The 14,253-nt window shown below is 42.9% G+C and overlaps 1 protein-coding gene across 1 annotated transcript in view; it reads right to left on the bottom strand.

The window, feature by feature from the left end:
* RET (ret proto-oncogene) overlaps window positions 1-14,253 on the bottom strand; it is a 157,425-nt gene that overhangs the window by 97,557 nt on the left and 45,615 nt on the right. Inside the window, exon 7 of the mRNA XM_030204979.1 lies at window positions 3,778-4,033. Within this exon, the coding sequence (XP_030060839.1) occupies window positions 3,778-4,033 (256 nt within the window). The remainder of the gene's footprint in view (window positions 1-3,777; window positions 4,034-14,253) is intronic.

The raw sequence follows: 14,253 nt of genomic DNA, 5'->3' as shown, positions 1-14,253 counted from the left end.
ACGTTACTTGTAATTGATAAATAGCGATCCTATTCAACAATCTAATGCCCTGATGGTACCTGGGTGGGTTTTTTTCTGATGGTGGGAAGGCTTACTAATTGATCCAGAGCGAAGGAGAGTAGAGTTCCTACACATTTTCTGTTCATCTAGATTTATGTCTGAAAAATTCTCAGGGAAGGAGGCACCTAATGAGGGAAGTGTTAAGGGTCAAAGCAGTGAAAGTGTTGACCAATGACCCGATGATAGAGGCTTAGAAGTAGATCCAAAAAGAAGATACAACAGAGTGGTTTGTCCAGGGAATAGAAAGTGTCTGTAATGCAGATGGTGGAAGAATGTATTGCTACCTCAAGATCACTGAATCTAAAGTGTGTCCAGCTGCTTGTGTAAGGATATTAACATTCTGAAAGAATCTAAGATACTTTAAAAAAGTGAGAAAATGGGCTTATCTTGGTTAAGAAGGAATATCAATGAGAAGATTGAAATCACCTAGAATTAGTAATGAAGAAAATTTGGTATTGGCATCTGCAATTGATTGATAAATCAAATCCCACTCTGCCATGCACAAAGAGGGAGGGCAATAAAAAAGAAGCAAATGCATGGAGAGTTTCAGACCTATCTCAAATAACAAAAGTTCTGGAAAAGGAAGAAAATAGAATGAAAGCTCTTTTACCTGTAATTGGTGGAATAAATGGCTGTAAGACCACTTCCATGTTTAGTTAGTCGATTTGAGTAGCAAACTGAAAAGCCAGATGGAAGGCACTGATAATGAAGAGATTCTTCATCATTCCTTACCCATGTTTCCATGAGACAAATATCCAACTGAATAGAAGTTAAGTTCCTGTCTAAGAACAGATTTACTTCTTAGTGACCTACAATTAAGAAGTCCACGAGACATGTGAGTTTCCATATGGTTCGCCATAGAGGATAATGAGCAATTAATTAAATTACTGCTCTTGATCTAGGGGCAGGCAGTTTCCATGGTCGGTGGCCTGAAAAAGATACTATCTGATGGACTTGCTCCATGCTGGGATATTCAGAAAAAAATAAAAGGATATAGCCAGAAAAGGATTGGGAGCATGTGGAGGAGAAACCAGAATGTATGCACTGTGACTTAAAACTGAAATTGCCAAACGTACTTATCCTCTGCTGAATTAACCATTATGGAAGGAGACAATTTTCAAAAGCTTGTTTTTATGCAGTAAACATGTATTTACCCATATAAAATCTTTCGAGCCCCCCCTCCTCCAATAAGACCGATTTTCAAAGCCAGTTATCCTTATAAATAGCAATTTACTCAGATATGTTGATCTGTCTGTGAGCTACCATTCTCAGTGTGTCCAAAATAAATGTAAAGGGCTCACAATTCTTCTACTGTTAGCTTTATTATTAAGGGGCAATTCTAGAGTTGTGGTTGGGTTAAGCAAGCATGGTATGCTGATTAGAATGACACTTTCAAATATCATCTATAGTGTTTACCCCTTTTTCTGTACCTACATTAAAAGGAGGTACAACATCCATTAGGATTTTTTGTTCCCATGTACCCATGTATATAATTTTCAAAATAAAAGGTATACACACAAGATTGGTAACTAATAACAAAGAGAACTTCAGTAGAAGCAACTTTATCTACAAGAAATGAATATAATCGAAGTAGTTCTGGAAAGGTTTATGCCCCCCTCCCCAAATATACATAAGTACATAAGTACATAAGTAATGCCATACTGGGAAAAGACCAAGGGTCCATCGAGCCCAGCATCCTGTACATGACAGCGGCCAATCCAGGCCAAGGGCACCTGGCAAGCTTCCCAAACGTACAAACATTCTATACATGTTATTCCTGGAATTTTGGATTTTTCCAAGTCCGTTTAGTAGCGGTTTATGGACTTGTCCTTTAGGAAACCGTCCAACCCCTTTTTAAACTCTGCTAAGCTAACCGCCTTCACCACTTTCTCCGGCAACGAATTCCAGACTTTAATTACACATTGGGTGAAGAAAAAGTTTCTCCGATTTGTTTTAAATTTACTACACTGTAGTTTCATCGCATGCCCCCTAGTCCTAGTATTTTTGGAAAGCGTGAACAGATGCTTCACATCCACCTGTTCCACTCCACTCATTATTTTATATACCTCTATCATGTCTCCCCTCAGCCGTCTCTTCTCCAAACTGTATAGCCCTAGCCTCCTTAGTCTTTCTTCATAGGGAAGTCATCCCATCCCCGCTATTTTAGTCGCCCTTCGCTGCACCTTTTCCAATTCTACTATATCTTTCTTGAGATGCGGCGACCAGAATTGAACACAATACTCAAGGTGCGGTCGCACCATGGAGCGATATAACGGCATTATAACATCCTCACACCTGTTTTCCATAACTTTCCTAATAATACCCAACATTCTATTCGCACAGAGGAAGTATAGAAAGAAGGTGGCCCCAGCAGCCACCACTTTAGGCCTGAGCTGTAAAATGGCCTTACTCCTGACCAATGTGCATTAGTCACATCTGGGGAAAGCATAACCTTCAAGCTACCCAAAAATTTTTTTTGACACTAGTTCTTAAATAATAAAGCTTTGTCCACTTCTGATCCCCAAATCACCAAGTAGTCCTTGTGGGGATATTATCTATTGATGATTCCAAAAAAAGCCAAAAACGTCCAAGCTATCCGCTGACAAAATGGGAGTTTTCCCTTATATGGTGGTGAAGCCCCACCCAGCGCATTCCAGGATGCACTGGTAGGGCTGGGTGTCGCCATTTTCAGGGCAGTGCTGGAAGAGGAGGGATTGTACTACTACATTCTCTGCCATTCAGGTATGGGATGGGCAGGGAAGGGGGCTGGTAGATCACCAGGTTTGGGGGGCTTGTGTTCATGTCCCACTGGGCCACCAGGGCTTTTTATTGGGATGCGAGGGGGAGGGGAGGGAGACTGGAGATCCACCGGATTTCTAGCCTCCATGAACTTGTGTCTGAGGAGGTCGTGGGACTGAGACCTCCAGCCCCCATCACTGGCTTGGGGTGGGGGGCTCAGGGGCTCCTCAGGGAGGGTGATAGGGGCCTGCTAGCATGCAAATGCATGCTGGGCAGGGCTTACCATTCCTCCCAAATGTTCTGCAAACCCTAAAGCCAGCTCTGAGCTGACGTAGGGTTTGCCACAATCAGTGCGCTAATGTTTGGTGTGCTGCCCGCTGATCATTGGGGAGGAATAATAAAATACCTGTTTAGCATGCATTTGCATGCTACTTACATGCTCAGTGACTATGAGCATGGGGTGGTAGCAAATGCAGGCACTAGTATGTTGCTAATAGCCTTTAGCTTCCACGTTTGCTTCTGATCATTGGCCTGTAAGTGCCCAAGAGACAGTATGCAGTAAGTTCTGTGCACAGTCCACATCCATTCTCCGCCTATAACCCTCCATGTTTCCAGCCCCTTACATGGCATGCAGTTAATGCACAAATTAATTAATTAATTAATGCCATTAAGGCAACAATTACCATGTTGTGAATTAAGAGCTGAACTAATTTCCTGGGTTTTGCTCAGTTTCCATTTCTGATGCAAATTGCAGAGTGGACCCTATCAAAAGCTTGACACTCATCTATCTATTTATGGATAGAGTTATAAAACTGCAGTGGCCTCATCAGAATCGATTCGTGTCATTCAGTCATATCTATTTATTGACTTCAAGAAATATCCAGAGGAGATAATAGTGATGAGTCAGAGGGAAAGCAAAAGAAAATATTAAAAATCAATGTATGCTAGCAGAAGGATAAAAGCAAAAGGCATACATACGTGTTCCTTCCAGCACGATGGTGATCTGGGATTTGTCCTGTTTCTTGGTCTGCTTGTTTGTGGCTACTACTGTATACAGAAGCTTCTTGGTCTCATAGCTGTGCAGTAAAGAAGAATTCTTCACATAGAGACTTCCAAATGTGTTCTCCCGCATTTGGATAATGCCCACAGGTTCACTCATGTTCGAAGGTTCCAACTTATAGCTGATACTTATTCCATCAAACTTCATACAGTTTTTAATGCAGACTTTTCCTATCTAGACTCAAAAACAGTGTTAGAAATATAAATAGCAAATGTGCTATACATTTTGATTCATTTTAATTTTTAAGCCTCAAATCACAAAGGACCCAATTCAAGTCTGGCAGCTGCTGTATTTCTCACAAGGAGATGATATAGTATATGGAACAGAAAATCAGCTATCAAATTAAAGTGACTAGTTGGGCAATTGAATATATTTACTAAACATGCTAATGTACAGCCAGGGCTGGCTTAACCTATGGACCAGGTGAGGTTCTGGTCCAGGGTGCCGGTGATAAAAGGTGCCAAACGCTCAGGCCAGTGACATCACCAGCCCTATAGGTTATGCCAGTGTTTCTTAACTGGTGTGTTGCAGGTCCAGCACATAGCAGCGGAGATTTTTTAAAAACTTTGCGGCATGAATTACTCCCTATTCTCCCCTGCCCCCCCCCCCCCGGTGGAACCAATACTGCTCCCTCTTCTTTCCTAACCCCCTTTCCTGACTCCAGCACCTCCCCTCCCCTCTGTCCATCAAACCTGCTTTCTTTAGTGGTCCCTGCAGCAATAACAGCCTGTCTGTGCCGGATCCTTCTCTCTGCCACGCTGTACCCCTCTGACACAACTTCCTATGCATGTGAAGGTGGGAAGTGGCAGAGGGAAGGATCCGGCTCAGGCAGCCCGTTATCGCTGCAGGGACCTCTAAAGAAAGCGGGTTTGATGTACCGAGGGGAGGGGACAAGAGAAAGCGATGCTAGACTCGGAGGTGGGGGAGGTTTGAGGGAAGAAGGAGGTGCTGGACTCATGACGTGAGCTGAGGGAAAAAGAGGGAGCAGTTCAAGACTCAAGGGAGGGCTGGAAAAGGTGGTGTTGGATTCAGGGGAGGGACTGAAAGAAAATAAAGAAATTGATGCTGGACTCACAAGGGGGCTGAGGGAAAAAGTGGGAATGAAGATGGATTCAGGCGGCTGAGGGATGAAGAGGAAGTGGTGCTGGACGGGGGGGGGGGAAGGGTGCTGAAGGATAGAGGGAGAGTTGTTGGACTCATGGAGGAGGGGTTTAAGGGAACACGAGGAAGAGTTGGTCATGGGGGGGGGGAGCTGAGGGAACAAGAGGAAAAGTTGATGGACATATATGGAGGGGCACTGAGGCAAGAAGGAGAGGTTCTGGGCTTGAGGGCAGGGGCTTAAGGAAGAAGAGAGAGAGAGAGGTCCTGGACATGGGAGAGAAGGGAGATATGCTGAACCCATGGGGTGTGGGAGAGGGACAGGTGCTATATCTGCAGGAGTAGTGGGATAGGAGAGATGCCAGATTATGGGTAAGGGAACAAGAGGAGGAAGCTGGCAGACCATCGGGGGGGGGGGGGGGGGGGGGGGAAGGAGGGGTGCTGGGCAAAGGGGGAGATGACAGACAATAGGTAGAAGGAGAAAGTGAGTAAGAGAAGGGGAGAGATGCTGGACCCACAAGAGATGTAGGTACACGAACCCTGATGCTGTGAACCTTCCCAATTTGTGTAGGTGGTAAACCACATTTAGCAGGCTTTCACTTCTAGTGTGTAGCTTGCCACTTACATAACCTGGGAAGGCGCATAGCATTGGGATATGTGTAGCCACGTCTTCTGCCACCAGGCTGGGTTTCCTGAGTAGGCTCTCCTCTCCGAGCTGCTGCCCTGTTGAACTTTGAAGCTGCACTTGTGGGGAAGGGAGAGAGAGAGGGAACAGAGAGTGGCTGGACCATAAATGTGAAGGGGGAGAGGGAACAGGGAGTGGCTGGACCATAAAGGTGAAGGGGGCGAGAGGGAACAGGGAGTGGCTGGACCATAAAGGTGAAGGGGGGCGAGAGGGAACAGGGAGTGGCTGGACCATAAAGGTGAAGGGGGGGGGAGAGGGAACAGGGAATGGCTAGACCAAAAAGGTGAAGGGGGACAGACAGAACAAGCTGGACCATAGGGGACAGGGAGTTGCTGGACCATAAAGAGAAAGGGGGAAGAGAAAAAAAGGAACTGCTGGAGCATAGGGGTGAAAAGGAAGGGAGAGGGGACAGGAAAATGATGGGCCATAGTGATAGAGGAGAGAGAGGGATGGGGGAGTCAGGGAGATGCTGGGTGTACAAGGATGTAATGGACAGGGATGGGATATATTTGGCATGGTGGAACCATGTGGGAGATACCATGGGGGTTCTCACGGAGATGAGTGAAAGGAGGATGGTAAGAACAGAGGGTAGAATTGTACTAATTGGGAGTGGGTGAAATAAGGGAATAGGAAGCCAAGGAAGGAGTGAGACAGGAGATGTAGGTGAGAGGATGAGGTGGAAAGTTGATCGGAATTGACAAGCAAAATATAGGTGGAGGACTGAAGAGTGAAGGTGAAATTTGAGAGGAGAGACAGAAAAGTGAGAGAGGAAATATGTCAGAGACAGATATAGTGAGGGAATAGAAATATAAGTGGAAAGTAGAGAAAGGACAAATGGACCACACTCACAGGAAAGAGAACAGAAGACAGACAGGAAAGCAGAAAAGAAGAATCTGGGACCAACATGCTTGGAAAAATAGTTTCCAGACAACAAAGGTAGAAAAAAGTGTTTTATTTTGAATTTATTTGGTGAAATATGTTAGCTTTGGGAAAAGTGCATCATGGATGTCTTTGTATTTTTTCTTTTCAGTACAAGAGGAAATGCATTTCGGTTTTTATTTCTCCTATATTGTGTTACACACTTAGTTTGACTTCTTGGGTTTCCCAGTTCGATTTTTCTCGTTATATTTCTAATTTGTGATCCCTTGCTGTGTACTTTGTGTTTTGGCAAGTATTTTCTGGGTAGAACTCTGCAGCAGTCCCACTTGTTCTGTTTTACCAGTAGTAGGTGTATTAGTATTCTAGGGCCCTGTGTAATATTTGTAGTGCTGTCTGTTCTTAGGCATATTCTCACAGCCTTCTCCAGGGTGACTCCCAGATCCACCCCAATCCACTCAGGGCCTTCGCTCCAGGTGCCTAGTGCTTCCAGCAGCTGCCTTCCATGTGCCGTGGAGGACTTGCAGCCCATCTGCATATCCTCACAGTCTTATCTGGGGTGACTCCCAGGTCTACCCTGATTCACCCAGGACCTTTGCTCCAGGTGCCTAGCACTTCCAGCAGCTGCCTTCCAGGTGCTGTGGAGGACTTGCAGCCCATCTGCATATCCTCACAGCATTCTCTGGGGTGACTCCCAGGTCCACCCTGATCCACCCAGGACCCTTGCTCCAGGTGCCTAGCACTTAGTTCCACCATAATTCAATAATTTAACCATGTATCTGACCCCAAGGCAGGAGATAGGGTGAGGCCAATGCAGGTGATAGGTGGGGGTGCAGCAGGGTGTGCAAAACCAAAAATTGGTTCAGGGAGCCACAACCTCCAGAACTGGCTTTGTGTGTGTCTATGCAAATTGTATGCATTAATGCCCATTGTTAGTAAGTGGGCTTATAGATATACAGGTTGTGCATTTTATTAAATATATGGCTCAGATTTTCATTGGCTTATAATGATTTGTCTAAGTTCATGCTAATGGTAAAACTAGTCAGTCAACAGGACATGTAGGACCTGTCTATACATCTGGGACATTTTTTTTCTCAATCTGTGTTTAGTGAGGGCTAAGGATAAGGAATAGGGAGGTTAGGGGGAATTCATTCCTTGATTTCTGGGACACATTATAGTGCATAAAACTGTAGTGGAAGTGTTAATTCATGGAAGAGGCAAGTAATACAGGGGAAGGATGGAAGGACACTGCAGAGTAGGGGTTCTCAACCCAGTCCTTGGGGCACAACCAGTCAGTCATGGTTTCAGGATATCCACAATGAATACTCATGAGAGAGATTTGGATGCATTGCTTTCATTATATTCAAATTAATCTCATTAATAATCATTGTGGATATCCTGAAAGCCAGACTGTCTGGGTATGTCCCGAGGACTGGATTGGGAACCATTGCAAAAGATGGAACAGGAGGACACAATGTAGACAAATAGGAGAGAAGATGACATGGGGCTGGAGGAGAGATCATGGGGAGTGAAGAGAAAAGGACAGCAGATCAAGGGGAGGTGGGGAGGATAGAGGTGCTTAGGACTGGGTTGGAGAAGAAGGACAAAGGAGTACTGGAAGAAGGAGAAAAGAAATGGCATGTGAAGGGACAGCAGAAGAGAGAATACTGTAAAAGCTGAGGAACATGAAGAGGAAACAAGGAGGAAAATTGGGGATGTGCACAGAAAATGGGGAAAAAGAAGCGCAAGTAAATCTGAGGGAGAAAATTGAAGTGGAAAGGAAAAGAGGTATGAGCAAGGAAAGGAAGGAGTAGGGAAAGCAAAATCTAGGAGAAAGAGAAAGCATGGCTTTAATGTATTACAATGATAATTTTGGGAATCCCTGTGTCAGTAAAGTGCTACTTTCCTTCAGATAGGTGTGTTACCATATCCAGATTAATTTTTGGCACTATTATGTGCCCTGGAAAAGTGGGAGGTAAGCAAAATACAGTTCTCTAGTGCATGTATTTCGATTTAGTTTCATTATGAGGGTGACATCCTTTGTATAAAATAATAACCCGGTAGGCGTCAATATTCAAAGCAGTTTAAATGGCTAGAAATGGCTCCTGGCTATTTAAATTGCATGCCCAGGGCTAACCGGGCATATTCAGCAGCACTTAACTGGATAGTGCTGCTGAAAATACCCAGTTAGCACTGAAACCAAACCAGCTATTTTGTGGGTGATCCGGGGGAGAAGTCAGCACTTTACCAGCTAAAATAACCCCATAAATAGGACTGTATAAAACACAGTTCTATTTTTATGTGGTTTTTCTTAGCTGGTTAAGTACTGAATATTGCACTTAACTGGCATAAGTTTTAGCCAGCTGCATATACTTGGATATTCAATGTTGGAGCCCGGACATGGCCTGGCATTGAATATCCAGGAATAAAGCTGTCAGCGGTCAGCAAAATGTTGACGCCACCAGCTGAATATCTACTCCTGATCGTAAGATGTCAGATACCCCATTGACTATCTTATTTGCTTTGAGGTAGCTCAATATTATCCATTGCATAAGCATATTTAGACAAACAAATATTTACTTCAGAATATCTCTGCAGATTTAAAGCTCTGTTACTACTTCTAAAATGGGTGAGAAATTCTAAGTCACTGACCAGTGGCTGACATCACAGTGCCCTTGATTCATCCAAAAATGGTTTTAGTCTCTGGGGGATAGATAACAACACTGCCCCCCCCCCCCCAAATATATGACAAAAAAGGAGAGATAATATTAATAATAAAACTGGGAAAAGGTTTTTGGAGTATGCTGGATGACACATAAACCCAGGTCACGGATATGGTTTTTACCAGCTGGGTGAAGTTTGGACTTTTACACCTACTGGTCTCTATTCACCCCTGAAGTAGCCCTTTTGGTGAAACATAGCCATGTTTGGTATGTGTGTATAAAACCTGGTAGTCAAAGTAGTGAATACAACCTCCAGCTTTACACAGTCTATTTTTTCTTGCTAACCATATTGCATTAATCTCTAGCAGGTCTCAGATCCTGCTACATTTATTTCTGCTTGAGGATAACACGAGCCCAAGCAGGAGTGCTTGAGATGATGAGCAGCTACTTTCAGGTTTCTATAGAAACAATTTATACATTTAAAACATTTATACGCTTGAAAAAGAAAGTAGAAAAGCTAACCGGAACATTTCAGAGGGTTGGTCTATTTTTAAATGGACTGCATTGATTTGCAATTAAAAAACAGATCTTATTTAAATTATTGATAAGTTAAAAAAAAAGATTTTAAATGGCCTGGTTCCTGGATACATTTTATTTTCTTACATGTGGCAAAAAGACAAGATTTCAGGAAATTATTATCTTAGCCTACTTCTCTGAAAGAGCTTTAAACTCTGAGACAAGGAGAGACTATATGAGCAAAGCCCCTTTGTTTGGAGTTCTCTATTATTAGAGATTCAAAAGCAGCCTTCATATAAAGCTTTTAAAAAAAAGCTCTGAAAACTTGGCAGTTAAGTCAGAATAAAAGTCAGCATTAGCTATGGGTAAAATTTCAACATTTAGATGAGGGTGGAAGGTTTAATGGTGAAGTTTTTTATTTAATAGATTTGATTTGTTAGGATGTGGTGGATGTTTGGAGATGATGATGGTATTTTACAATGATACTGTGGTGATGTGAATGAGGGCAGGCTCAGTGTCCAAGACAGACAGTCACACAGTAGTTACAGGTAAAAGGAAAGGGCATTTTCCTCCTGCCTGTTCCGTTCACAGGTAGGAGGAAAAAGGCAACAATATACTTGTGTGGCCTGCTCCTGCAGGGCACTGTGTATCTTATGACCTCTCAGTCAAGCAGCACGCTTTACTTGTTCTTGGTCTAGTTCCTCAAAGTTATCAGGGAAGTCTCTAGCAATTACTCATGTCAAAATACAAAATCTACAAGGTTTCAAGTGGAGCTTGGCGTACCTGACTATAGCAGTGGCAGTTCACATATAAGCGGTGGATGGGACATCACTGCTTTCCTCTGGGCCTCCTTAACTTAGCTATGGCCTCAGCTTATATACTTTCTGGACCATGCCATCCTGGCTCCACCCCTCCTGTCTCACTTCCCTCTTGGGTGGGACTAGGTGTTTAAGGTGGCTATGACACTGAGGAACTGCTATTAAAGGAGAGGGGCAGTATCCTATAGACTCACAGGTGTGAAATCCACTTTGAACTTGAGATTATGGCACAATTTAAGTATTAAATTAAATTCATTTAGAATTTGCTGATGCTGGCAGGAGCAGGAAACTAGCCCCCTCCTGTTGAAGTTTTTTAAAAGCTCTTTGTTTGAGGGGAGAACTGATCTTATGGATGAGGGGGTTGAGGCCTATAGGCACCTTGTTGACTTGAGGAAAGGAAACATTGGTCTTAGGAGCTTTTCTGTCAAATCTGGGGAAGAAAATGCATTCAGGTGTTAATAAAATCTACTAAAAATATAGATATAATTTTGCTGCTTAGCAATTACATGATTCACATAACATGAGGAAGGACCTAGTGAAGCTTGAAGAATGGTCCAGAATTTGGCAGCTAAGAATTAATGCTAAACAACGCAGGGTCATGCATTTGGGCTGCAAAAACCTGAGGGAATCACACAGCTTAGGGGATAAAGAACTTTTTGTGCATGAAAGAGGAGCAGGACTTGAGTGTGATCGTTTGTAATGATCTTAAGATGGTCAACAGGTAGAAAAGGCAATGGCAAAAGCTAGAAGGATGCTTTGGTGCATAGGGAGATGAATGGCCAGTAGGAACAAGGAGATGATGCCCCTGTATAAGACTGGCGAGACCTCCTTTAGAATATTGTGTACAATTCTGGAGTCTGTACCTTCAAAAGGATATAAACAGGATGGAGTCGGTCAAGATGTTGGCTACTAAAATGGTCAGTGGTCTTCGTCATAAAGCATATGGGGACAGTCTTAAAGATCTCATATGTATACATTGGAAGAAAAACAGGAGAGGGGAGCTATGATAGAGATGTTTAAATACGTATGTGGCATAAAGGCACAGTAGGCGAATCTTTCAATTGAAAAGAAGCTCTGGAATGAGGGAGTATAGGATGAAGGTGAAAGGGGGATAAGACTCAGAGGTAACCTGAGAAAATACTACTTCATTTAAAGGGTGGTAAATTCATGGAATGGCCTCCTGGTGGAGGTGGTGGAGATGAAAACTGTATCTGAGTTCAAGAAAGCTTGGGACAGGTACATAGGATCTCTAAGGGAGTGAAAGAGAGTAGACAGTATGGATGGGCAGACTGGATAGTCCATATGGTGTTAATCTACCTTCTTTCTATGTTTCTATTTTGCCTTTTAATGTTGAGCTTGTTCTGTTGTATGCTTAATTAGGTTGGAAGTTGAGTTTTTGAAGAATTTCAACTTATCTAATGTATCTTTTATCTGATTTATATAGTAGTTGATTTTAGTTAGGACATTGGTATTGTAGATTCATTGTATATTTTCATTATGGATTTATTTTAATGTGTAAATTATTTTGTAGTGCACTTCTTTCTGTTTTAAGATGTGGTGTGCAACTTTTTGAGAAGTAAGTTATGTGTGCCACACTGCCTCTATGCTTTGGGGGCGTAAAGGCAGGGGAGCCAACTCAGGGGTTGGAAAGAGGGGAGTTTGTCTTGCCACAGCTGCAGTCATGGGTGGGGGTGAGACCCTCAGCCAAATTTTGCATTGAGGCTCCTTATTTGAACTAATGCCACTGTTTACAGGTATTTCTAGCTCTGCTGAAAAAGGGTGAAGGAAGGTGGGAAGAGGCTGGAATCAGCTGACAACCCAGGGATTTCATGCTGAAACCCTACTCACGTTTTAAGCATCAGACTTTGCAATAGTTGTGTAGCAAGGTAAAACAACTAAAGGCCACCTCAGCAGAAATGCTGAAAAATAAATTTGAAGAATCACTAAAATCTTAAGTGCCACTGTTAGGAAAGTTTGGGAAGAACAAGGTAAAAAAAAAATGAAGAACTTCTTCTAAGATAAAGATCCAGGGCTGTAAAAAAAAACAAAAAAAAACAAACCATGGTAGTCAAAAATAAACTGAGGGGAACTAGGGAGATGCTGTAACAAAAGAAATGACATGCACACACAGAAAAGCTTGTGCCTTTTCCAGAAGGCTCTGGAAACTTGCATCCACTAGACAATGAGCACAGTTTTATGACTCACTTGTGTGAGTAGGTGAACCTTCTTGTCTTCAGAAAACAGCCATGATACCATACACTGTAATTTCCATATCTCAGAGATGGTAATGTACCAAAATTACCATAATTTAGTGTATCAACCATCAGATAAATCAACAAACTAAAACCCTAAATTACAGAAGGAAAAAAACATAACTCAATAAAACATTTAAAGTTTCAGCCTTCTCTCTGCCAACCCCTGGCCCCATGATAAAAATTCAGGGATTCCTCCAGATCCTGCTACTTTGGATTGTCTGTCTGTTTTTTTTTTTAAAGTTCTGGCTAGTTCACCCCATTTTCAAAGTAAGCTAACTTGACTGAATAAAGTCCCCCCCCCCCCCCCCGACCCCTTGCACAGGCCCTCCAGACCTCATACCTTAAATGAGGCAACAGCAATGCCCAATCACTCCTGAAACCATCTTCCAAAATGGAAGATGCTCAACCCCACACAGTGCATACTGAGATGCACCGGGCAGGGTCGTTATGCCATAAAAGGGAGGGGGCACTAAACTACTAGGAAATTTGTTTTCTATTTTAGGGGGAAGGACGTGAGGGGGTCACTAGACTACTAGGGGCCATTGCAGAAAGCTATTCGGGACAGGGTGGTCAGGTTGAGGGAAGAGGAGACGACACCCACTCCTCTCAACCAACCCTTCAACACTGCTCCCCATTACATGTGCACCTAAAACTTATTTTTTTCCTGCATGGTCACAGAATTGTTATATGTTTTTATAGACAGTTGTAAGCCACATTGAGCCTGCCCTTGGGTGCGAATATTGTGGGATATAAATGCTATAAATAAATAAACAAATAAATTGTTAATGATTGCATTTTAATGCGGTATGTGATCATGGTTTCTGCATAAGTTAACACCCGTGCTGAAATCCTTTATGCATTGCTCAGCCAGTTACTTTCATATTAAACCTGTGGTAAATGTGCAGTTAGTTTCATGATATCTTTCTTTATCAGCCCCCTAATTAGCTGAAAATAGACACCTAAATATGCAGCCGATGACCTTCTAGAATCAGAAGCTCTACTTACATATCTTTTTCATAAAAAAAGGTGAGGACTCATTCAATGTAGCCTTTAATTCTGGTGAATGTTGATGCATCTCTCTTTTTTTTGTCTGAATTTTTGGTACTCTGTTTGATTGTTATATATGTTAGAACTGTAACCTGCCCCAAACCAAGATGTCCTTTACTTAGGTGCGCTGAAAAATGGCTTGTGGTAGTGTAGGCGCGGGTTTTGAGTGCGCGCAGAATCATTTACAGCGTACCTGTAAAAAAATGCCTTTTTTAAAATTTTTGCTGAAAAGGGACCTGCGGCAAAATCAAAATTGTTGCACGTCCATTTTGGGCCTGCGACCTTACCGCCAGCCATTGACCTAGTGGTAAAGACTCACACGGTAACCAGGCAGTAATGACCTATGTACAGCAAATGGCACCTGGCGCCTGCCTGAAAAAAATTATTTTTTGGCTGCGTGTATCGGATGCACGCCAAAAATCAAATTACCACAAGA

This window comes from Microcaecilia unicolor, chromosome 5, assembly GCF_901765095.1.
Source record: "Microcaecilia unicolor chromosome 5, aMicUni1.1, whole genome shotgun sequence".
Classification (NCBI taxonomy): domain Eukaryota; kingdom Metazoa; phylum Chordata; class Amphibia; order Gymnophiona; family Siphonopidae; genus Microcaecilia; species Microcaecilia unicolor.
Note: the sequence above shows the minus strand (reverse complement) of the source record. Positions and strands in the feature narration are given on the sequence as shown.